A 25,485-nucleotide genomic window follows, 5' to 3' on the forward strand; every position below is an offset into this window, starting at 1 on the left:
TTTTTGAACAGCTCTAGTGCCTCATCATTAGAAATTTGAAATCTGGCACAGAAGTAGCTCTTACCTCAGATGCGTGCCTTTGAGTCACCAACTGAAAATCTACTGGGATTTAACCAAGTTATAAGAGTTTAAACAAGGTACTTTCACATGCACACATTTTTTTTTGTTTTAAAAAAGAATGTCCAACTATTCTTCTGGTGTCCATGAATAAGGAAAGAAGCAAAGTGAAATTTTCCCTCTTGGAAGGTAAGTGCAAAAAAAGACAGAACTCTGAAGGAGTCCTATCAATGTTTAAACTGAATGAAGTGCAATGAAAGAGGCGGGAGATCTGTGAAAAAAACAGTCTGTGATTGTGTAATTAAAGAGTGTACCATAAAGCATATGCACAAGGGGGTAGAGTTAAGGTTGCACGAGCAACCTCAGATTTGGCGAAGTCTGACATTTGAATGCTTCACTTTGCAACCTCAATTTACTTAGACCATACTCTTTTCATGGAATACTAACAAATGTCCTCAAAACACAGGTGCAACTTAATTCCTAGCTAGTCAAGTACTGTATATGGACTAGGAAACAGATACAGAAGGTGGTGAGCATGCCAAAGCCAATTAAAGAACCAGGAGCTCTCTGGGCCTCAGCAACGCAAGAGGCAAGCATACACCTAAACTAGGGTCAAAATGACTGGGTAAGATTTTCTTATTTAATTACCCTCTATTGCTGCACAGCTTCTTTTTCTGAAATATAAAAGAAAAAGCCTCTAAACAGACCAGCAGGTGCCTTTGGGAGGGAGGAATAGCTCAGTTGTTTGAGCATTGGCCTGCTAAACCCAGGGTTGTGAGTTCAATCCTTGAGGGGGCCACTTAGGGAACTGGGGCAAAATCAGTACTTGGTCCTGCTAGTGAAGGCAGGGGGCTGGACTCGATGACCTTTCAAGGTCCCTTCCAGTACTAGGAGATGGGATATCTCCATTAATTTAATTTATTTGTCTTCAATTCTAAAAGCAGATGTACACAGTCAGACCACATGAGGGCAGTGATGGAAACTGGACGAGTAAACACACAGTGCCAATGAGTGTGCAGACTCAGGAGAGAAGCAGGTCTGAAGAGCAAAGGAGCACAACTGCAAGTGTGAAAACAAGAAGGTGGCAGGGACAAGCCACTGGTGAGACTAAGTAGTAGAGGAAAGAACAGAAGGATTCCTCACCTGCACAGGTTTCCAAGGTAAAATAGGAGGGGTTAATCCCACTGCATAGAAGGACTCTGGGACACAGGGTCCTGTCAAAGTACTATACTCCCACAAAATGCAACGCTGGTCTTTGGGCAAAGACAGAAGCCAGGCTGCCTTCCCAGGCTCCTCCTCCAAAATCCTGCTGGCAGGGAGTGGAGGGGTGCTAGGGAACTCCACCTCCTCTGTTAGTAGCATGGCCATCCGGCTTTGAATCCGTTTATGGGCTGTCTCTGGATCTTGAAGTAACAATGGAGGTGGTGTGCGGGGGACGTTCTTACGCCTTTTTTTCTCTATTAAAAAAAAGTATATAATAGAACATACAGGGTGCAGGAGCACAACACGCAAGCTCCTTTGAGAGCTGATGACAGGGTACCTGAAGTGTAGCTCACAGGCCAAATGGGACTCAGAGAGCTCCACAACAACACCTGCAGCTGCCATCATTTTTAAAACAGGGAAACAACCCCCTGAAACTACAGATCCCACTATGCACTGCTCCATGATGAGAGCTGTAAACTTTGAGTTTCACTTTCATCATATGCAATCTCTCTATTTTACTGAAGTTATGGGCATCTCCCAGGTTCATGGCAAGTTGCCAATGCAGCTTTTGGTTGCCTGTCCCAGCCACAGGAAAACAGCGCAGCACCTTGCAGCAACTGTCACTGTCTCTTTGTGACTTCTGATGTCCAACAGTAGGTCCCCAACTCCACACAACTGCCCTTCAGCAATCTCTGTGCCTTACTGGCTCACTTTCGCCACTGCATTCCCCTTCTGCCTTCCCCAAAGCAGCTGTGAGCTCAGTAACTGGAGCCTTGGCAGGAGGATGCTAAGGAGAATTTGAGCACACTCCTGAAGAGTATGTTCACCCACCTTACCACAGCTTTCTTTCAAAATCTTTATTGCATGCTGCATAAGCAAGGCATGCAGCCACCACTATCCATTCTCCATCACAGCCGTTACATGGGGCACAGGTAAGGTTGGGTGAGCAGTGTGATTCAGATTGGCTAATAAGGAGTAATGCAGAATACATGGCAGTGGAAAAACTGAGTGACCCCCATAGCTGTTCATTTCTACACTGTACCAAAAAAAAAAAAAAAAAAAAAATCTACAATTTCAAAACTCCCAACAACAGAAAGAAAGTGTAAGACTACAAGGGGACTCCACTGAAACTCACTGACGACCAGAAATCCCTTTTAACTAAGTTTTGTGTAGGAATTACATATTGCGTTAGAAACTGACACAAAATACAGGCAGGGCTGTCATACACACACATCACTTAGCATATACTGTGTTACGTTGCTCCTAAAACACTGCCAGCCACTAACACTAAGACACTTCAATATGTACCTGCTCCAGGCTTCCACTTGATTGGCAAAGCACTCTCCAGTTTAATGGTTGTTACCGATTTTGCTTGCTCCTGCCTTATTTGCTCCAGCAGAGATCGTGACATTGCCATGGCAACCAGAAGATCCTCATCTTTGGTCTCCACCTTGGACGTCTTCCGCTTTTTCTTTGACTCCTTCTCTTTGGAGGAGCCTTTTCGCTTTGACCTACTGAGCTGACTGCTGAAATGTAAGAATGCAGCATGACACACAAGTTAACTGCACCCGGATCAGAGATGAGGAGCACTCCACCCTCCATATCAGCTGCTCTAATCACTTAGGTAGATTCCCATTTCCAGGATAAGGGGAAACCATTCACAGTAAACTACTCCTGAACAGAGGGAAGCATTTATCATTTTCATTAATTCATCAATTTCACTATCTAGGAGGTCAAGAGAAGGGCAGGGAGGACGCCACTGAAGCAAAACACAGAAGTGTGTTACACAGTACCAGAAGCTGGCCGTAAGTGCTTCATAGCTGCTTCTGGAATCTTTTGTTTGCAACTCTGCCTTTTTGGTCCCACGTCCTTTAAAACTTGGTGCCAGAGAACAGCAAAAAAACAGTCAATGTGGGGCAAAAAGCCCAAACACCAAAAATTGCTGTGCCATTTCCCATGTGGCTGGGGGAACAGGAATCAGCTCCTCCCCAACCCAATGGGACTAATGGACTTTCCACGTATTGAACTTAGTAGTCAGTCAATGTTTGCTTTACTATATAGATGAGGGGTGGGCAAACTTTTTGGCCTGAGGGCCACATCGGGATTCTGAAACTGTATGGAGGGCCAGGTAGGGAAGGCTGTGCCTCCCTAAACAGCCTGGCCCCACCCCCTATCTGCCCCCTCCCACTTCCTGCCTCCTGACTGCCTCCATCAAAACCGCCGCCCCATCCAAACCCCCTACTCCTTGTCCCCTGACCGCCCCCTCCCGGGACCCCCCACCCCAACCGCCCTCCAGAACCCCACCTGCTCCCTGTCCCCTGACTGCCCCAACCCCTATCCACACCCCCGCCCCCTGACAGGCCCCCTGGGACTCCCACGCCTATCCAACCGCCCGCTGCTCCCTGTCCCCTGACTGCCCCCCGGGACCCTCTGCCCCTTATCCAGCCCCCCCGCTTCCCACCCCCTTACCAAGTCATTCAGAACACCAGGACTGGCAGCCGTGCCGCCCGGCCGGAGCCAGCCATGCCGCCTGGCAGGAGCTCGCAGCTCCACCGCCCAGAGCACTGGCAGCACAGCGAGTTCAGGCTGAGAGGGAGGAGGGACAGCAGGGAAGGGGCCAGGGGCTAGCCTTCCCGGCCAGGAGCTCAAAGGCCGGGCAGGATGGTCCCACGGGCCAGACGTGGCCCGCGGGGCCGTAGTTTGCCCACCTGTGATATAGACTTGAGGCCACCAGCTCAGCTAAAAGTCCATTCCACCTAGCCCCCATTCTCAGAATAAATTTTTATACATCCGATTCTTATGTGTATTCCCTCTTCGTGTCCAGGTACAAAATGTTCCTTAGCTCCAGTCTGTCTAATAAACTCCAATGGACCATTCAGTTTAATTTTTATAATTACCTCAGGTAGTGTAAACACCTCATCCAAGTCAATGCAAGACTAATCCTCTGCTCAGCTATTAGCCCCGCCACCTTACTGATCATCTTGGTTGCCCTACTGTTCTCTCTCCAACTGAACTGCAGCTTTCTTCAACTAAGGTGCTGAAGCTGGCTCCTACCCGATTCCTCCTAGTTTCAGAGCCCAGACAGTGTGTGCGCTTACCCTGGCTCTAAGGATGCTACTAACATCGCTGATTTGCTCCAGCTCACCTGGGTGCTACAGGGAGCCCATCACCCAGGGCCAATGCCTGCGATTGCACTGCCTGGAGAAGCAACTGCGGAGGGACTTCCATCTTGACAGCGCAGCGTTTCAAGTGACTGGCTCGGCTTTTTGGAGTATGGAACTGCTTCCCACAGATGGGGCACTCAGGGATCTGTGGGTTGCTGGAAGAAGACACCTGTGACTTCTCCATCTCATCCAGACACCTGCGGGAAAACAGCAGGGTTTGCTCTTTAAAGTATTTTAAACTCTGCTCACATTAACACTTTTAAACTACATTAAAGAAAAACTGGAGTGATCAGCTCTAATGCCTGAAACAACCAAAGTAACATTCCCTAAAGAAGTCTGTGTTACATATTATACACCGTTACCTATCAGCTCTGTGTTCTTGGAGAACCAGGGCGCAGTATCCAGACTGTTTGACTCACGAAAGACCTTCCCCCTACGACCCTCCAGCCTCTGCTTGAACCAAAGCCAATCAGAAGAAAGCAGGAAAGCACTGCATGATGGGGAATCTCTGCTCCAGATGTTAATGAACCCACACCTGCACACACCCAGCTCAGTAGTTATCAGACCAATTCTAGTAATAAATCCTTTATTGATATCCAAAATACTGAAGCTGCCTAATTGCATTGTGAGCTCCCTCAAAGGAACACCGCCCATAGCCTGGAATAATCAGTTCCTATTGTCTAGCCTGAACAAAATAACGTTGGTGTACTCCCTTGAGCCATCAGTTTACCCACAAACAAATCTAGTGTTCTCCCTTGAACCATTGTTCTCTCCCTACAAAACTCCCTACCCATGCTCAAGTAAGTGCTCTGATGCCCAGATTCAAAATCTGCATCAGTTCCATTGGGACTTCATCTTCTCCTGATTGATCGTGCTGGAGGCTCTGCCTGTCCCCAGCACTCCGGACCCGCAGCTACCATCACCACCTGGGAACCCCGACCAATTCAAGCTTCACGGAGTGGTGAGCTCTCTCTAGATACAGCCTTCTGACCCTGACTTGTGTGATCAGTTATAGTTTATTAAACCTGACTTTTATAATCAAATTTAAGTTAGATTTAATATTATAACTGTTTTGTTTGTTTCGCTCCCCTTGTATAGTTATTACCTGGCAATAAATAACCTTCATGGTTAAGCTGGTTGCTTCTCTCCCTCTCGCCCCCGCTCGTGGGTGTTTTTTGGCTTCCCCATTCGCTCTGCAGCAACACTCCTTGTACCTAAGCTAAAGATTCCTGCAGCACCCAAAAATCCTGTGGGGTTTGCTCATCAAACGGATTACTACCAAATAACCATAACCTGAAAGTGGGAACAGGGACGTGCTGAACCTGGGACATATGAGGGTGGCAGATTGAAAGTGCTGCTCGACCCAGCCCGCTCAGGCATACTCTATTCCGGTACGGTGCCCATGGCATATGAGGGGGACAGCTTGGAGGTGCTGTTCGATCCAGCCTGCTGAGTCCAGGGCCTATGAGGGTGACAGCTTGGAAGTGCTGTAGGACGAAGACTACTTTGTGGGCTGGGACCGGCAGCACTCAAACTTGGATTGTCAAACACATGCTTTCATAGACCATCACTTGCTTACTAGCCATGCTGTCTTCATTAACGCACCCCGCTGAGGCTTACACTGAAAGACGCATGCTGGGAGAGTAGCAGAAAACTCGGCCTCACCACACACTCCAGGGAGAGACATGGGACAAAGAATTCAGTCCCTGCTGTGACCCCCCACAACAGGTTATATTTACTTACATCTTCAATGTTAAAATTACCGTGACACAGCCTCAGCTTTTATCCTTTCCTACAGTAGCTAGGCTGGCTGAGTCTTTAGCCTAGGAGGCCGGGGAGAGAGGGCAATAATAAACACTGGCCTTTCACCTGTTAACATGCTGCTCCCGTCGTGTTGCATTCATGGCTGAGAGGTCCTTCTGACAGATCTGACAAAAAAATAAGCCTGCCTCTTCCAGACTTCCAGGTACTTCTTCTTTGAGCTCCTGCTGGAGGGCCACGGCCAGAGCAACATCTGACTCCTTCACAGGCAGATCCGGAGTGGTCACTAGGGTGAAGGAAAGATCTTCTCAGAGATGGTGCTAAGCACTGAACCTGTTATATTCAGTTATTATTTTATTGAACTGGATACTTAAAAATAAAATGTGAACTTTCTCTAGCACCTTTCATTCTAAAGGGTCTCGAAGTGCATTGCAAACTATACACACAGCATCGCTGAAATGAAGCCACTTCTGGGATGGACGGTGGCAATTAGCACACCACCATACAATACAGCAGAGAAGAGCAGTGGTGCAAGTAGGGCGGTCCGGTCCGGTCTGCCAGTAAGATAGTTATACCTGGTACACTGTATTGGAAAGGCAGAGAAGGAGCAGAAAGTGGGGCAACTCCTCTGGTGTGGCTGTACCATTCCCATCTGTAACACCACCCTGTTCCATGCATTTTTGTCTAGCGTCTCCTGTCTGGGGTCTGTAGGCAGCCCTGCCAGAGGGCAGGGCTGGGGCGGTACTGGTACAGCTGCGCCAGAGGACCTGCTGGCGTGGGGCCCACGCTCTGCTCCTTTCGCCGTTGCGGTTCCCAGGAGAGCCCTGAACTTCAGGGCTCTCCCAGGAAGGTCAGTGGCGAAAGGAGCAGAACGTGCAGCTCCTTTGGCATGGCTGTACCGCCCCCAGCCCTTCTATGTAGCTACATGCCTGCGTCTCCTGTCCGGGGTCTGTACAGCAGCTCCGCCGGAGGACAGGGCTGGGGGCGTATAGCTGCACCAGAGGAGCTGCCAATGTGGGGCCGCCAGGGCTCCTTTTGCTGCTGCGGTTCCCAGGAGAGCCCAGTGGTTCAGGGCTCTCCTGGGAACAGTAGCAGTGAAAAGAGCAGAACCCCATGCAAGCAGCTTCTCTAGCATGGCTGTACTGCCCCTAGGCTCGCCCCCCACAGCTTTGTCCTCCGGCGGGGATGCTGTACAGACCCTGGACAGGAGACGCAGGCACGTAGTTACGTGGAAGGGCTGGGGGCGGTACAGCCATGCCAGAGGAGCTGCACATTCTGCTCCTTTCACCGTTGTGGTTCTGGAGAGCTCTGCAGTTCAGAGTTAGCTTTTATCATTATTGTTACACTGGAAGAACAAAAGAGTGAACTGACTGCTGGGATTTGAACCTGTGCTTCCAAGAAATCTATTTCAAACAGGATGCTTAGATCACCATCCCCTCCAGGATCTAAAAGCCGGTTACAGACATTAACTAAGCCACACAACAGCCCTGTGAGGCAGGTATTGTTAGCCTGATTTTACAGATGAGGAAAGTGAGACACACAAGAGATTAAGGGATTTATCCAAGGCCACATAATGAGCTAGCGGCAGAGCTGGGAATAAAATCCAGGAATCCTGAAGCTGACTCCCAGTCTGGCATTCTAACCACTAGACAGCACTCCTTGTATATTTAGGATAGCTTGCAAGAGACATATACCATTCCCTGGCTGGTTCTTCTCCTGGATCACATCAGGGATGTTTCCATCTGTTACCGTCTCTAGCAAGCTGCTGCCCCGGGTATGTTTCAGCTGTTTTGGTTCCACTCTCTTAAACTGCTGCATCCTCTCCAGCACCAGCTCTGCTACCCGCAGCCTGGTTCCTGAGATCTGGAGCGTCTTCGCAGGGGATGAGGTGGAGGTTGCTGGTTCTGCAGCAGCAGCAGCAAAGGGTGATCTGCGCTTGTCACTGCCTGGTGGGGAAAAAAGCACAGTCCTAGTAACTGTCCCATCTGGGGCTTTGCAAATCTGCATTAAACACCAGCTAACAGTCCAGATGAGAGGGTTTTAGAGAAGCCTCCTCCTACAGCAGCCTGAGCCATTCTTGATTTTGGAGTATGCTGATTCTGAGTGGACTGGATGCACAATTTGCTTAGCTAGTGAGTTTCACCCCCGTAATAATAATCATACCTAGCTCTTCTACAGCACTTATCAGTAGTTCTCAAAGTGCTTTACAAAGGAAGTCAGTGTCATCAACCTCATTTTACAGATGGGGAAACTGAGGCACAGAGCCATGACAATCTGGCCCCAGGTCATACAGCAGGTCAGTTACAGAGCCGGGAATAGGACCCAGACAGTGATGAGCTGCCAAAATATTAACAACCGGTTCCCTCCTCCTCACCCCACGAGGGGGTCCTGCCCCATCCAACCCCCCATGTTCCTTGACAGCCCCCCGTCCCCCCTGCCCCATCCACCCCCCTTCTCTCTGTCCCCTGACTGCCCCAGGAACCCCTGCCCCTGACTGCCCCACACCGCCCAACCCCTGCTCCTTCCTGACTGCTCCCCAGGACCCTTGCCCCCATTCAATCCCTGTTCCCTGCCCTCTGACCACCCCGACCCTAATCCACCCCCCCCAACTCCCCTGCCCTCTATCCAACACCCCCTCCCTGCTCCCTGACCGCACTGCCTGGAGATGGAAGCTGGGCCAGGGGCGCTGGGCCAGGGGCGCTGGCGGAGCGAGGTGAGCTGGGACCGGGGGAAGGGCAGGGAGCTGCTGGAGCTTCCCGCAAACCCGTGGGAACCGGCTCCAGCTCACCTCTGGACCCAGATCTCCTGAATTCCAGTCCCATCCATTGGGCCACACCAACTCCCAACCAGCGCTTTAGGATCTGACTTCCAACCTCTACCAATGATGGGGCCTGAGAGATGCTGAGCAGTAGGAGTGAAGGGTTTCTGGACAGGAGAAATAGGGAGGAGCAGGCAGAAGGAGTTGCCAGGCAATACCTCACTGCAGCCTTGGCTGCTTTGGGGAACCCTCCCTTCTCTGTGCTTCACCTGACCGAGGGAGACCTCTCCTATCTGACAACACTATTGAAGAACAGTTACTAGGGACAGTCAAAGGTGTCAGTCTAATGAGTTGAATACTGTCTAATGCACTGTCTAATGGTATGGGGGTGAGCAAAATGTACCCCCTGTGCAATCCTAACTGCCTGGTACCCCTCTCTGGGTGGAGTTTAGAAAAGTTCATCTGAACATGAGAGTCCTTCTAGCACCAGGCTATTTTCCATTAGAAATATTTCAGAGTGAGGGAAGGAGACGGAGGTTGGAGATATTACCTGCCAGGGTGTTCTGGCTACAGTTTGGTACCATAGCATCCAACTGAATGGCAGGAGGGTCTCCATTTTCATCTCCCAGTGGAGGCCCATCATTTCCACAGGCTGCAGCTTCACCTTCTGGTTCATGCCCCAATGCCTGCTCATTGGGGTCCGTGCACCCTGGCCAGCCCATTCTCTTTCCCGCAGAGGAGTCATGCTGGCTTTTGCTCTTAGCAGTTGACTTGCTCTTTTTTAATTTGCTTTTTGTTGCAGTGCTCCTTGTCCTGCTCTGAACCTTCCTCCCTCCCTCGGCATCTCCAGCCTTTTTCTTGACCCTGCTCAATAGGTTAGCACAGAGTTCTTTAAAATCATTGTCCAGCTCATCCATCAGCCACCAGCCTCAAGACACTCAGCTTGGCTTCAGTGTGATGGAGCGTGTGGGAGTATTGGACTGGGACAGCAGGGTCAGGGCAGGTCTGCCTCCTTTGATGACCTAGTCCTCATTGTACCTTCCACCATCCCAGAGATCTGCACACTCTGGATTCCAACAAGATCAACAGTGGGTACGTTTCTGGCTGGTACAATATTTCACCCTCTATATTTACAGCTTAGCCATTAAGTCTAGTACAATCTTCAAGGAGTCCATTTGATATCATTCATATTTAGAGGACTTCCTTGCTCTTTGACGGGTTCGACAGCAGATGGACAATGCACTCTGTTTAGAGGATGCCCCAGGATCTTCATGGTGTGCTAGAAGGCTTTCCAAGGAGCTTTATCATAGCATCTAAACAAAAGAGATAAACAAGAGTGTAAATGAAGGATGGTCTGTATAGGCATATTCTGGAATAGGGTGGAGCTTTGAAGATTAGTGCAGGAAAATCCTGAATAGATAAGGCACATAACTGACACAAAGTATTATCAATCACTGAACTACCAACAGACACAGGGTGTGTTAGGAGGTGAGACACAAGCATTTCAAAGTAGGTTCCTGACATTAGGCACAACTATCACATACACAGAAGCATGTTTCCTACTTTATGAATGGGCTGGAGCTCAGGACTTGAGTGACTTTTTTTTTTAAATAATAGGTTCTGGAAGTGAATGTCACGGAGTGGAACTAAAACCACACACACACCTCAGATTGAACACCTCTGCAATCATAGTGTGAAATTCAGTTTTTTGTCAGAGCACCTTTTAATAGGATGGCCTGACATGTATAAGGCTTTTTCTGCTCCTGGTCTGTGTCTGGGAGCAACTCAACTATACATAGTCAAGCCCACATCCCTTCCCTTCCCACTCTCTCTATACACAGATACTTACTGCTGCCTGATCACTTTCAATGTTTGCTGCTGTCATTGCTGGTAAACACTGCCTTGCAGGACCTGAGGAAAGGCACTCAGCAAACCAGGACACTGGCCACTCTACACAAAGTTCCATCAAAGTACAGAGACTAAACAATCAGAGAACAAAAATATCAACAAATATCGCTGTTTCTGTGGATACAGACTAACATGGCTATCCCTCTGATACTTAAAAAATATCTTTAATCTCTCTGAGTTATAGTAAACTTAACACACTACTCAGGGGTTACCTGGATAGACATGTCCAGATGGAAATTGATCAAACACTAAGTGATATTACAACTAGATCTCTATTCTTAGAGTGCTTTCTTCCTAGTTCTAGAATTTGGTAGGGTCATGACTCATTTACAAGAGGTCATATATTGCTCCCAATTCCTATTGCTTTCAGTCCTGAATCTGAGCATTTCACTTGGAATGGCAGCAGTCGCTGTTCAGTTTCTGCAGCAAAACTCTAGGCACCAAAAGAGTCAAAATGCAGGAAAAACACAAGATGGGTTGTTTTTTTAAATGGCTTGGCTTCAGTCACACAAGGCGAAGGAATACTTGTTACACACTTTATGGGTTAGCCTCTCCTTTAAGCAATGACAGACGTTAATGGATATTTTTCTTTCAACATAGTTTCCCAAACCTGTAGAGACTTTGCTGTGAATTCAGGAGTAATTTCTTATTAGAGAGAAACAGATTTTTTTTTTGTAGCTAGTTCAGACATTTATTTTCCTGGACAGAGTCTTGAGACAATTATCCCTACAAACTGACCATGTTCTTCTAAGTAGAAGACAGCATAGAGAGAGAAACTGAATCTTCAGCCTCTGAGTTTCTACACAGTCCTCACACAGACAAACTAGTGCTGTCACATTACTTAATGGTGACCTCCAAATACTGTACTTTTAAACAAATCCAGCACTTCTTTGATTACTTTATGTGCTCAATGCCTCAAGTAGGGTAGGTGAGATGGGCAAAGCACAAAACTAGAACTTACTTTTTATATTCCTTCTTTTTCAGGTCTCAAAGACTGGATTTGCAGGCTCTTGGTCATGCACTGTGCTGATGGTATCACATAAAACTTGGGGCTTGTCTTCACAAGAGCACACAAGAAAATTAATCCAAATTAAACTAATTTTGTGAATTAAAAGCGGATTAATTAAACCACATTAAATCCCTGCGTGTTTTTTGATTCACTTCCAAAGTGAATTAAGATAAATCAAATTAATGCTGCTTTAAATCTGAATAAGAGTGTCCACATAGGGGTCCAATGCAGTTTAACTAATCCACTTTAAAAAAATCATTCAGATTAACTTTCCCGAGTATTGCTATGTAGACAAGCCCTTAGAAATCCTTTGACATTGGCTTAAAAGGGAAGGGAAGTATTGCTTCTTCACAACACTTCATGGGTTTGCAAAGTGCTCCTTTTAAATATCATATGCTCTTCCCCTATGGGATCAAAAAATGAGCAAAATAAAATAAAAACAACAGCACTTAGACCATCTAAATGCCAACTCTGTGATCCAGGTGGGTCCTGTGACTGATCTCCCATCACTAGGGTAGTGCATGCTGGGATGTCACAAAATGGGACCAATAAAAATGGATGTTGGGACCTGGAAAAAAAAAGGGGGGGGGAGAGTAAGAGTTAATTATATTCTGAGTGCCCCTCTTGCCTAGGCTATTTGACAGACAGGGAAAGAACTCTAAATCATAGAATATCAGGGTTGGAAGGGGCCACAGGAGATCATCTAGTCCAACCCGCTGCTCAAAGCAGGACCAATCCCCAGACAGATTTTTGCCCCCTCAAGGATTGAACTCACAACCCTGGGTTTAGCAAGCCAATGCTCAAACCACTGAGCTATCCCTCCCCCCAAGGTGCTAGATTGTCCAAAGAATTTGCCATCTCCTTTAAATAGTGTAAATTATTTAAAATTGGCTGTAAAATCAACTATAAGGGATTACAAGGTTCAGCTGCCTTGGGCTTTTTTTTCCCTCCAAGTAGTGAAGTACTCTATGGAAATGATGACTACAAAAATAAAGTGAACCATGAGCCCTTCTCAAGAGGGAAAGCATGAAAAAATGAGTGAGCAAATCTACTGGAAGAGAAAGAAAACTAAGCACCACTAAAATAATAATTATTATTAATAAAAACACTTTATTTCTCTAGTTACTTTTGAAATAAATGACTTCTTCTCTCATTGGAACATTGCAATTGTGACATTGGATCTAGTCCAGTATTCTGTCTCCAACAGTGGGCCAGGCGCTTCAAAGGATGGTACACGAAACCATGCAGTAGGCAGATGTGGAATAATCTGCACCTCACATTAAGATAATCATTAGGGATTAGGATGAGATTTAAACCCAGAACCATGAGATTTAATATCCCTTCCAAAATGTGTTAGCAGTAATAACAACAACTCTGGATATTTTTGTTATCTATAGAATATCCAATCCCTCTTTGAATCTTGCTAAATTTTTGGACTCACTGACACCTTGTGGCAATGAGTTCCCCGGTTTAATTAGCTGCTGTGTGAAAAAGTATTTCTTTTTATCAGTTCTGACTTCACCAGGTTTTAATTTAAAACCCTGTAAGGTGTTCAATTAGAGTGGTCACCAACAGTGTTCCCTCTAATTTTTTCCACACATGTGCAGAATGAATTTTGTTATGTGCACCAATATGGAGGTGATGTGTGGTGGGGGTGGGGCTGAGGGGCTCGGAGTGTGGGATGGGGCTCAGGGCTGGGGCAGAGGGTAGGGGTGCAGAGGTGTGAGGCCTCCGGCTGGGGGTGTGGGCTCTGGGGTGAGGCCAGGGATGAGGGGCTCAGGCTGGGGCACAGGGTTGGGGTGCGGGATCTGGGATGGGGTTGGGGATGAGGGGTTCAGGGCTGGGGCAGAGGGTTGGGGTGAGGGGAGTGAGGGCTCTGGCTGGGAGTGCGGGCTCTGGGGTGGGGCTGGGGATGAGGGGCTTGGGGTACAGGCTGTCCCAGGTCCACAGTGGGGAGGACTCCCCCCAGGTCTCTCTCCCTGCAGCAGCACCGGGGCGGGGGGGAGGGTGGAAGGCGCATCCCCCTGGCCCTGGCAGGTCCGGGGCTGAGTTGGGGCCAGGGAAGGGGCGCCCTGCCCCCAGCAGGTTCAGGCTGTGGCTGGGTTCAGGCCGAGGGAGAGGCGCTCCTCCCCTGGCAGGTCCCGGCCAGGTGGGTTCTCTGAGCACCTGCGCAGCGCTTAATATGCTGCTGCATGGCTGCGCAGCTTACAGGGAACTTAGATCACCAACACATCCACAGAATACCTGGCATTCTGGTACTGGTGCGTGAGATCACGTCGGTGGGGGCTGAAAGGCACTCTCTTCAAAACTGCTTATTCCATATGTGATACTGGACAATGGTTTTATATTAGTACCAGATAGGGAACAAACCACACAAAAACATAAAACCAGAAGCTTAAAAATTAGACAAATGGCCTGTCTATGTCCAAATAGTTTACATTCCCCCCTCCTATGTGCATTCCTTTACATTTATCATCCCTTAACTTCATGTGCCATTGTGTTGCCCATTAACCCAGTTGGATTAGGTCTTTCTGAATTTCCTCACAGGTCTGTCTGGTCCTGACTAACCTAGATAACGTTAACAACAAAGAGTCTGGTGGCACCTTAAAGACTAACAGATTTATTTGGGCATAAGCTTTCGTGAGTAAAAACCTCACTTCTTCGGATGCATAGAGACTCTATGCATCCGAAGAAGTGAGGTTTTTACTCACGAAAGCTTATGCCCAAATAAATCTGTTAGTCTTTAAGGTGCCACCAGACTCTTTGTTGTTTTTGTAGATACAGACTAACACGGCTACCCCCTGATACTAGATAACGTTGTGTCATCTGGAAAATCTTATTACCTCACTACTCACTTCTCTGTCTGGATCATTAATATACATACACCGGACCTAGTACTGAACCCTGAGTCCCACTGTTAACTTTTTGCCATGATGAAAATTGAGCATTTATTTCTACTCTTTGTATCCTGGCTCCAAGTCAGTTTCTGAGCTATGACAATACTTTGCTTTTCACCCCATAACTATTTAACTTCAGAGTGGATTGAGTTAAATCAAAGTGATCTGAATCACCAATTTTAATCAGTATTTAAATCAGCAATCAGGAAACCTTGATTTAACTCACTGATTTTTAATCTTGTTTTGCTTTTGTACTTTTTAGTTATTTTCCTAAAGAAAGGTTGATTCTCACTGGTTGGTAACCATTATCACATGTTGATTTGCAACTAAATATAGCCTCTACACTAAATTTGGTCCTTCTTTTTGATAACCAGGAGGATACACTATATCTATACACATTTATTTAAATTATACAGGCCAACTCACATTTATTCAGACTCTTAGCTTTTATATTTTCTATTATGTTAGAAAATGGTGAATGATGGATTTCTTATTTACTAGATGATTAGTGTTTTATTTGTTATTTGTGTCAAGTTCTATTTAGATGGAAATTGAAATTCAATTAAAAATGCACCAAAACAGCATTTAAAAAAAAATTATTTTAAATGTGCTGGACACAGAAGGAAACAAAATTATCAGAACATATTTTGCATTTAAAATTCACTGATTTACTAAGCAAAACAAGTATTAACTGTAGTTAGTGAACTGAACTGGTTGTTTCTAGTCACCCTATCCATTAAGATTTTAGAACTAGTAGAGCTGGTCCTCTCCCACTTAGTTTTTGCTCATAGGTTGGAAGAGGAAAACAAGCTTTCCTGCTTTTTCAACTCCCACTCAGTTTCTCAACTTTGAATGAATTAGTCATTGACCTAAACTAACTGAATATACTGATATGAAGAAAATATTCTCACTGCACCTGCAGAAGAGGAGGCTACTGCTGTCAAAGATTGGTTTAGCACTTCAACAAACTATGGTCCCAGATGCTCAACCAGTGAGCACCACCAATTCAGGGGTCTGACTTTCTTTAAAACTTAGCAGCAAACATGTCCTGCTTACCATTATCTTTTTATTTTAATTTGATTTTAATAGTTTATAAGTTTAGGCCTTAATATAAGCTATCAATTTCAAATTTAAATATGTTTATTTAAAAAATAAACTTGTATTTAACTTAAATGTTAAAATTCCAATTAAAACACAAAAAATATTTTTATCCACCCTGCTTAGCTTCTTTAGCAGCTTCCTGTGAGAGACCTTGTCAAAAGCCCTTTGAAAGTCTAAACTATGTTGACTGGTTTTCCTTTATCCACTACTTTCCTGACATGTTCAAAGTATTCAATAGGTTAGTGAGACATGATTTTCCTGTGCAGAAACCATGCTGATTTGACCCTTTCACATTATGATTTTCCAAATGTTTTATCATTATATTTTAAATATCATTTCAATCAGTTTACCAGGTACAAATGCAAGGCTTACTGGTCTGTAACTCCCCAGTTCACCCCTATAATCTTTTTTTAAATAATGTAAAACATTTCCTACCCTCTAATCCTCTGGTGCAGTAGCTGTTTTTAATGAGACTGCACATTTTTTGCTAGCAGCTCGGCTCCTTCAGGACTCTTTGATGCACCATCTGGGCCTGATGACTTATTGTTTTTAAATCATCAATTTGTTCCAGGATCTCTTCTTCTGTCACCTCAATCTCAGAGAGTATCTCATCTTTATCATCAGAAAAGTGCAGGTCTGAGGTAGATATTGTCCTGAAACCTCCTCTGTATTCTGTAGACACCTATTTTCTACCTTGCTGCTAAATACACTTCCATGTCCATTATTCGTGAAGGCCTCATTCTCAAAGTTCCGGATTCTGCCATCTTTACTGATAAATAATATCTTACTCTGTGATTATTCCCTTAATTTGAACAGGATTACCTGGGGAATAAGGCCATCAGTAAGGGTGGCAAAATCAGACCCTTTAAAAATTAAGGGTCTGATTCTGACACCATTATTTGTTGTTCCCTTGAGGAGACAGTGCAGATTATACCATCCTACAGAGAGCCCTGCTGGTTCCATATGCCCACAGCTCCATCAGCAGCACAGCCTTGACGGAGAGTGCGTATTCTGATGTGGGATACAGGGAACTGGGAGGAACTGATACATTTGCACTGCCTGACACTGAAGAGCAGGAGACCTGGACTCAAATCACAGTCTGTGTGCCAGCCATAGCTTGAACTGCTAAAAAAGCAGCACACCCATGTCTGGGGGAGTACATCACCTCACTCAACAGCAGATCAATAAAGTATTGGCACTGATAGTCCCTCCAGGGTGGCCATAACTTAAGGAGGTCCCAAGGGATAGGGTCAAAGTAGCGGGAAGGTTGGAGGCACCTCATTCTTAAAAAAAGAAATTAAATGTTTCTTTTTCCATATGCACCTAGGTTTCTAATTATAGAAAGTTCCCAATGGAGAATAGCTCCATGCTGCTGTGCAGGCACCATAAATATTACTTCTCCTCCCCTGAAGGCTAGTTACAAAAGATCTGGAAGATTGGTAGCAGAGTCTTCGATCAAGCCAGTCAAAACACAGCATGGGGAAAGAATTGGTGTTTGTGCTGGAAACTACATCAGAAAGAGACCCCCTGGAATATTTCCAACCCGAGTATTGCAACTACAAACTTTCCTACAGTTCTCAGTACTTCCCATTGCTGCTGGAGAGAAATCCAGAGATACAAAACAGACCTTCCTGAGGAGCAGAGACCTCTATGCCTCTCACAGACCTTCCCTCATGCAGTCTCTCTCTATTCAGTTCTACATAGGTTCTTATACCATGCTCATCACAATAGTATCTCCAGCACATTCACTTATCTGTAAATACAGTATGGCAGACTCACTATATTGCTGGACTGTTCACAAGGTATGGCTTCTCTATGGTCCTGGGTGTGCAGAAAACATCTCAATGTGCAATGGCAATCAAAAAAGCTAAAAGAATGTTAGGAACCATTAGAAAAGGGATAGATAAGAAAATATCATAATGCCACTACAGAAATCCATAATGTGCCCACACCTTGGATACAGTATGCAGATTTGGTCATCCCATCCCAAAAAAAGATACATTAGAATTGGAAAAGGTACAGAGAAGAGCAACAAAAATTAGGACTGTTCATCTTAGAAAAGAGATGACTAAGACTGGATATGATAAAGGTCTACAAAATAATTAATGGTGTGAAGAAAGTGAATAGGAAAGTGTTATTTACCCCTTCTCATAACACCAGAACCAGGGGTCCCTTAATTTCACTAAGTACTTCTTAACACAATGCAGTGTCAACCTGTGGAACTCGTTGTCAGGGGATGTTGTGAAGGCCAAAACTATAACTGGCTTCAAAAAAGATCATGGAGGATAGAGCCTTCAAAAGCTATTAGCTCAGATGGTCAGAGGTGTCACTAAACCTCTGACTGCTAGAAGCTGGGACTGAATGACAGTAAATGAATCACTTGATAATTGCCCTGTTCTGTTCATTCCCTCTGAAGCATCTGGCCACTGTTGGAAGACAGGATACGGGGACAGATGGACCATTCATTGGTCTGACCCAGCCATTCTTATGTTCTTATGAATCCATGTACAAGTGCAACCACAAAATACCATCAGTACCACATTCTAGGCAAATAGCTTTAAGAAGTCTCCCTAATAACCCCACCTGCTCATCAAGCTGACCAAGTCTATTGAAAATAAACTTTCTGGTTTGGTTCATTGCTCTCAAAATGTATTTTTACATTTCTCTCCAGTAAACTACTTTTTCTCTTACTAACTTAAGTTCCAGACCACTCAGTATCCCATTGCAATGTTACACACCCCATCTGAGTGCTATTGTTGAGCTCTGATATCATACCAACAATTTCAGTTTAGAACAGGAATTCCCACTTATTTTCATTCTGCAGATTACTGCATAAGAACAAGAGAGTATCTCACAGACCCGCATTTGAAATCCTCTGACGCCTACTTCTCAAAAAGATTAATTCAACAACCATAAACAATGGCTTTGCACACACTGAAACATACCGGTAATTTGAGATTGACTGGTCTAGAACAAAGTATTTAATCATAGCACCCTGTTTACGTTGCTGTACCGTATCACTAGGCACTTCCACTGGATATCCCTATGATCTTATACAGATAGGGCGGGCGGGGGAGGGGGGGGAGAAATCATACCTAAAAGGACCTGTGGTCTATTTTTCTTGGGCTCTAAAGCTGATATTTAAAAAGTTTCTAGCTGTTTCAATAACAAAGATACATTGTTGATGCACTGTTTCCTAATAATCAGCGTGCAAAAAACTACCTCCAGCCAAATAGCAGCAGCAGCAGAGGTGGAAACTCACCTATCCCCATCCCATGGATCTCAATGAGATGTGATCTTCAATCCCACTTGGGACTTTTTCAGTGCTAAAGCAATGATTTCACCCACCTGGAGACATGATATTTTCTAACATCTGTACAATGTCCAGCACAATGGGGACCCAATTAGGTCTGGGGCCTTTGAGTATTACCATACTATATGTATTTACTGATGATGATAATAATAAAGGCTCTAATCATGCAAACACTTACACTTGTGCTTAACTTTACTACCATGAGTAGCCCACTGAAGTCAATTCAACTACTCATGATATTAATAAGTAATACATCATAAAAAGACCTAGCTTTTATATAGCGCTTTGCATCAATAGATCTTGAAGCACTTTACAAAAGATGTCAGTATCATTAACCCCATTTTACAGATGGGGAAACTGAGGCATAAAGGGGGGAAGGTGACTTGCCTAAGGTCATGCACCAGGCCAGTGGCAGAGCTGGGAATAAAGCTAAGCATGTGAATGTTTGCAGGCTCAGGGCCAACATTCTGTCTTAAACCACCACACACCCTGCTTTCCCACCCAGGATGAGCTCTTTCTGTACCCAATCCCTTCTGACCTTGAAAGTGCACTGTAGATTCCCACTTTGCTGCCTTGAAGAAGCTGCAGAGAGAGTCCTCAACTGCTGAATCCCCAGGTAACGTGGCCTGAGTGAACATGCATTAGCTATTTTTAAGCAACAGCACAAGTGAGTGAAGCAGCTAACCATGAATTTGATTACTATAAATATCTGTAACCATAAAACAGTGCTGCAATAGCCTAAGGGGAAAATCCATGCAATTTTTAAACAATATCCCACATTTTAATTTTTACTGCAAATTCCTAATGGCATTTATTATTTCATCTCTGCACCGCTTGGTTATGTGTAGAATCTGCATGAAGTGCCTGATTCACCTCTCTTGCCTGTTTAATTCTACTGAAGTCAACAGAGTTATTTCTGATATACATTGATATGAGAGAAGCAGGCCCTAGATATGACAATTGTTTTGGCTTTACTTTACTAATACAAATTTAACTTTTAGTGAATTTAATCCTAGGGATAGATGCCACACTGAATACTGAAATCTTCAATCCACAGAACAATTACTATAGAATATAGAAATTGCCACCTGGATTGGATCCGAGATCCATCTAGTCTGATATGCTGTCTCTAACAATGGCTAGTACCAGATGCTTCAGAGGAAGATGTATGAAACCCCTCAGTATGAAGATATGGGATTATCTGCCCCCATGAAGACCTCACCGTAATCCCTAATACACCTCTACCCCGATATAACGTGACCCAATATAACATGAATTTGGATATAACACGGTAAAGCAGTGCTCCGGGGGGCGGGGCTGCGCACTCCGGCGGATCAAAGCAAATTCGATATAATGCGGTCTCACCTATAACGCGGTAAGATTTTTTAGCTCCCGAGGACAGCGTTATATTGGGGTAGAGGTGTTGTTAGAGGTGGGTTTGAGCACTGAAGCATGAGGTTTTAATCTCTCTTTCAAAATATGTTACCATTATCTATTGTAACTATGAATGTTCTTGTTATCCACATAAATGCTCAATCTCTCTTTGAATTTTGCTAATGTTATGGCCTCAAAGACATCCTGTGGCAATGAGTTCCACAGTATAATTACACTTGTGAAATTTTTTAAAATTTGCCATAATTTAATTCCTTGTTCCTGTGTTGTAAAACAGGGACAACAGAAACTCCTGATCTACATTCTCTATACCAGTAATTGTTTGATAGACTTTTATCATGTACTATCACAGTCCACTTAGAAAAGAGATGACAATTTTAAAAGGTATAATAAAACAGTGGCTTTACTCTTCCTTTTAAAGGGCATTTATTGACCAAATGCCATACTGTAATATGTTTTCTCCACAATTCCAGTTAAATGTTTTGCCACTTTTTAAAATCCATGAAAATCAGACTGAATTGTATAGCAATGTTTCCCATTGTCCTAGACATGAGTTACAGATAACTTTTTACCTATACTTAATTTTTTTTTTTTAATCTAGTATTGTTTATGCTCCCCTGAACCAAGGTTTGTCCCTTTCTAGGCCATGGGAAGTTGGAAAGGTTTAGGGTGATACGGCCAACTCGACTTCTGGCACTTACTAGCTACAGAAAGGAGGAGGTAATATTGGTAGGCGTGAAATGCACATTAGGAAAGCTTAACCAGCGCAGTGCCGTGTCAGGCACTCATCTGCTGGCGGGCAGGGACTGCCCGTCGGGCTGTCACTGGGCTCACCCCATTTCCCAGCAGGGCCCTTCATGCCACAAGCCGCTGCTGGCATAGGCGCCAACTTTCCCTGGTGCCAGTGGGTGCTCACATGCCCCCGCCCCAACTCCGCCCTCTCCCTGCCCCTATTCGACTCCTTCCCCAAATCCCTGCCCCGCCTCTTCCCGCATTCCCCCTCCCAGCGCTTGCGGTGTGAAACAGCTGTTTCGCAGCACAAGCGCTGGGAGCCAGGGGAAAAAAGCGGGCACATGGCGCACTCAGGGGAGTAGGCAGCGGTGAGCTGGGGCAGGGCAGGGAGCTGCAGGTGGGTGCAGAGCACCCACCATTTTTTCCCCGTGGGTGCTCCAGCCCCGGAGCACTATGGCTGCTGGTGTTCGGGAGACATCATATGACACAGTGATGATGGTACGATGACATCAACGCAGCGCAGCATGACGTGATCATGGTATAACGGCACAGTAGTGACATCACCTACATGTGCTGACATCATGAATGCGGTGCTGATGTCACGATGACAGGAGGACTGCTCGACACTAGCTCCCTGCGAACAAGCAGTGGTACCAGGGCTGTCAGGGCAACAGGGAAGCAACCCTCCCAAGCTGTAGACAGGACCCCGCTCCCGCTACACCTGCTCTCCCCGGCCTCCCCCGGCCCGTCTAACCTCTCCTAGGTGGGGCGGGCTCCATCCGCTCCGCACTCCTGGACACTAACAGTCAAGCGGCAGCCAATTCCGTTCGAGGCGCATGCGCGCATAATCTGGCGCGCATGCGTAGAACAAGCGGCGGCCGTTGCCCGTGAACACTAGAGCGCTTTCCGTCACCTTGTCCCTTCACGCATGCGTAAAGCATACCGTCAGCGCACAAGGCGCACGTCCCAAACGTGTTCTACGCATGCGCACAGCCACCCCTGTGTGCCCGCTGGGCATGCAGGGGCGCGCGTGTGGAGTGGATGAGCATCTGCTAGGTGGGAGGGCGCGGGGGCACAAGGGGCAACCAGGCCGGGGGATGGGTACCCGCTGGGGGAAGGGGACTTTGTAAGATGAGGGCGTTGCCCTTGAAATCCGTCTCGAAAGCAGTGAGCGGACATCCTGCCCGCAGCTCTGGGCCGCCTCTCTGCGCCTGCCCGGGGAGGGGGCGGTTCCTGTCACGCGCTCCTGGGTCGCACAGGCAACGTGACATCATCAATTTGCGCCGTGTCAGAAGGCGAGAGTCCCCCTCCCCCGGCGGTCGCCGCTCTCTCCCCTCACACTCGCCGCGTGCGTGTTGCGTGTGCCCAGCAGAGCGAGCGGCCCGGCATGGCCCGGGAGATGCTGTTGCGCGGAAGCCGCCTGGCGGCCCTGCTGCGGGCGGGGAGCCCCGCGCGGCTGCGGGCGCCGGCGGCAGGTGAGGGCGGGGCCTGGCGGGGCTGTCCCGGCGTCGCGCGGCTCGGGGGCTGGTTGGTGGGGGAGCTGGGAGGATCGCGGCCTGGCGAGCCGGGCTCGGACCTTACGAGAGGTCGCTGCTGCCTTTGCCTGGCGCCTAGGGCTAGCGCGCGCGGGATGCGGATGTAGGGCCTCAGCCCGCAGCTAGAGTCCGAGGGTCGCGCCGGCCTAGCAGAGGAGCTGGGCGGCCCCTGCCGGGAACACGTGGGAGCTGGACCTGCAGTATGCAGCCGGCACCGCGAATCCCCATTAACTGCGTTAAACCCCTGCCTGCTGCTGGGGCAATCGTGTGGCGCTCCTGCCGTGTCTGGCTGCAGTAAAGACATCCGCGCTTCTAGGTGCAGCCTGTCAGCCAGGGTAGAGATTGGAACAGCCAAAAGCAGAGGGGCAAACCAGAATGAACTCAGTGATACAAGCAGGGGGAAAACTCTTCGTCTGTTTCTTACGAGTTCTAAAGTGTAGCTTGACCTAAACCTGGTTTATATTCTGGTATAAATCATTGCAGTAGAAATAAGAGAACAGAGTCCAAACTGATCTTCAGACTTTTCTATTTGAAAACTATTATACTGGAACGTCCCTAGTTCACATCTACCTGGAGACCCATCACAAATTCCTCCCATGTACTGTATAAATGAGTAAGAAAGTGAACAAACACAATTGAAAATAAAGTTGTGTTATGGAGTGTACTCGAGTTCATTTATTTTGAGAAGGGTAACTTATGTAAAATACTTCATGGTACCCTAATTAAAACTAATAAATATCCTGTGGTATATTTTCTGAAGTTAATTATGTCTTGGTGATTTATAAGATTTCATTATAGCACTTGGCTATTTAATCTTTGCTGGGATGTGGAGAAAATAGCTGAAATTCTTGTGAGGATGTATGTATCTGGTGAAGTGAGATGGTCCCTACATTCTAAAGAACAGGAGATGTGAAAAGGGAGCTAGGGGAGTGACCAATCTTCTTGTTAAAATAATAAATAAAAATGAACCTTGCTTGGACAAATGACCTTTAGAGACCTTCCTTCACATCAGTTTGACTCCTTTTTAAAAAATGCCTTTCAGGAAACCAACAACTTAGATACAGTCTGCTTAGCTGAGTAGGATTCAGTCTTTTTACTGGCAAGGTTCCAGCATTTAAACAGTCCTAAACACAGGCTGAACAATCAGGTGTGTTAGAAAAAATGACTTTATGATTTCACTTGAGGTCACTGTTGGGAACTGCATTGGAAGAAATTTGTAGTACAGCTACCTGACCAGTGGCTACATCACTGTATGCCAGTCCCTTAATCTTCAGAAGCACAAATATTCTCATTAAACTGAAAGGAACAAACTCTGAGCCAATCAACATACAGTGTCTGTTGAGTGGCAGGGTATTGTGGGACCTGCCCACTATGATGCACAAAGCACTGGGTGATTATCAGAGCTTAATTTTTAGTCTAAAAATTGCCTTTTGCCAACCCTGTAGAATGAAAGACTATAACAGGGTTAAAAAAGAGCTAGATAAGTTCATGGAGGATAGGTCCATCAATGACTATTAGCCAGGATGGACAGGGATGGTGTCCCTAGCCTCTGTTTGTTAGAAGCTGGGAATGGGTGACAGGGGATGGATCACTGGGTGATTACCTGTTCTGTTCGTTCCCTCTGGGGCACATGGCATTGGCCACTGTCAGAAGACAGGATACTGGGCTAGATGGATCTTGGTCTGACCTAGTATGACCATAGGAAATCGACCTCTTGGTGTGAAGGCCTTTCTTTCCTTCAACTCTGAGTACTGATCTCACCAGCATGGGGAATTTTAAACTTTCTTTAGAGAAATGATTTTTAAAAGTTTTCATACAAGCATGTTCTCTTTCACTGCACAGCTCTGAACTCTGCCTTTTCTGCTGTCCCTGCTAGACTGTTTACTGCACACACAAAAAAGGTGTCTCGGGACTTTAATCCTGTCACTCAGGGATCATGTATTCATAAGTATTTGTACTGTGCCTAGTACAATCATAGAAATGTAGGGCTGGAAGGGACCTCAGGAGGACATCTAGTCCAGCTCCCTGTGCCGAGGAGGACCAATACCTAGACCATCCCTGCCAGGTATTTGTCTATTTGTTTTTAAATACCTCCAATGACTCCACAACCTCCCTACGTAACCTAGTGCTTATCGATCCTTATCGTTAGAAAGTTTTTCCTAATATCCAACCTAAACCTCCCTTGCTGTAAACTAAGCTGAGTACTTCTTGTCCTAGACTATTTCTTATCCTATCCTCGGTGGACATGGACAGTAATTGATCACTATCCTCTTCATAACAATCTTTTTGTTACTATTGTGCCCCCTCAGCCTTCATGTCCAATTCTTTCAACATTTCCTTTAAACCTCTTTGTTTTTGTTTCTGTCCTCTGGACTCCAGTTGGAGTGTTCTGTCCAAAATTGGACACGGTGCTCCAGCTGATGCCTCACCAGTGTCAAGTAGAGTACATATCTTATGTATGACACTCCTGTTAATACACCCCAGAATTACACTTGCCTTATTCTCAATAACATCACATTGTTGACTCATTCAGTGGTGCCCTGATTCTGAGTGGGAGCTTTGGGTGGCCTTTGCAATACAAATAAAGTTTGTGTGATCTAATTTAAATTAGACCGGTGTAGAGATTTTGAAGTAGCTTTTTGTATCCCACCTCCA

At 46.1% G+C, this 25,485-nt stretch overlaps 2 protein-coding genes across 7 annotated transcripts in view; one reads left to right on the forward strand and one right to left on the reverse strand.

The window, feature by feature from the left end:
* The window catches only part of SLX4 (SLX4 structure-specific endonuclease subunit), a 41,099-nt gene extending 18,937 nt beyond the window's left edge, over positions 1 to 22,162 (reverse strand). For 2 of the 6 annotated variants that reach the window (XM_034782783.1, XM_034782777.1), the window contains exons 1-10: positions 22,050 to 22,162; positions 19,710 to 19,797; positions 11,813 to 11,908; positions 10,793 to 10,922; positions 9,494 to 10,256; positions 7,880 to 8,131; positions 6,294 to 6,471; positions 4,406 to 4,621; positions 2,569 to 2,786; positions 1,201 to 1,514 (exon numbers count right to left, since the gene is read on the reverse strand). In XM_034782783.1, the coding sequence (XP_034638674.1) occupies positions 1,201 to 1,514; positions 2,569 to 2,786; positions 4,406 to 4,621; positions 6,294 to 6,471; positions 7,880 to 8,131; positions 9,494 to 9,860 (1,545 nt within the window). In that variant the 5' untranslated portion in view covers positions 9,861 to 10,256; positions 10,793 to 10,922; positions 11,813 to 11,908; positions 19,710 to 19,797; positions 22,050 to 22,162. Of the gene's footprint in view, positions 1 to 1,200; positions 1,515 to 2,568; positions 2,787 to 4,405; positions 4,622 to 6,293; positions 6,472 to 7,879; positions 8,132 to 9,493; positions 10,257 to 10,792; positions 10,923 to 11,812; positions 11,998 to 19,709; positions 19,798 to 22,049 lie in introns of those variants that run through there. The other 4 variants (XM_034782778.1, XM_034782780.1, XM_034782779.1 and 1 more) reach the window with 4 other exon arrangements.
* Positions 22,163 to 22,572: 410 nt separating this feature from the next.
* TRAP1 (TNF receptor associated protein 1) overlaps positions 22,573 to 25,485 on the forward strand; it is a 65,625-nt gene continuing 62,712 nt past the window's right edge. The window contains exon 1 of the mRNA XM_034782784.1: positions 22,573 to 22,770. Within this exon, the coding sequence (XP_034638675.1) occupies positions 22,683 to 22,770 (88 nt within the window). The 5' untranslated portion in view covers positions 22,573 to 22,682. The remainder of the gene's footprint in view (positions 22,771 to 25,485) is intronic.

This window comes from Trachemys scripta, chromosome 10 (assembly GCF_013100865.1).
Source record: "Trachemys scripta elegans isolate TJP31775 chromosome 10, CAS_Tse_1.0, whole genome shotgun sequence".
NCBI classification, from domain to species: Eukaryota; Metazoa; Chordata; order Testudines; family Emydidae; genus Trachemys; species Trachemys scripta.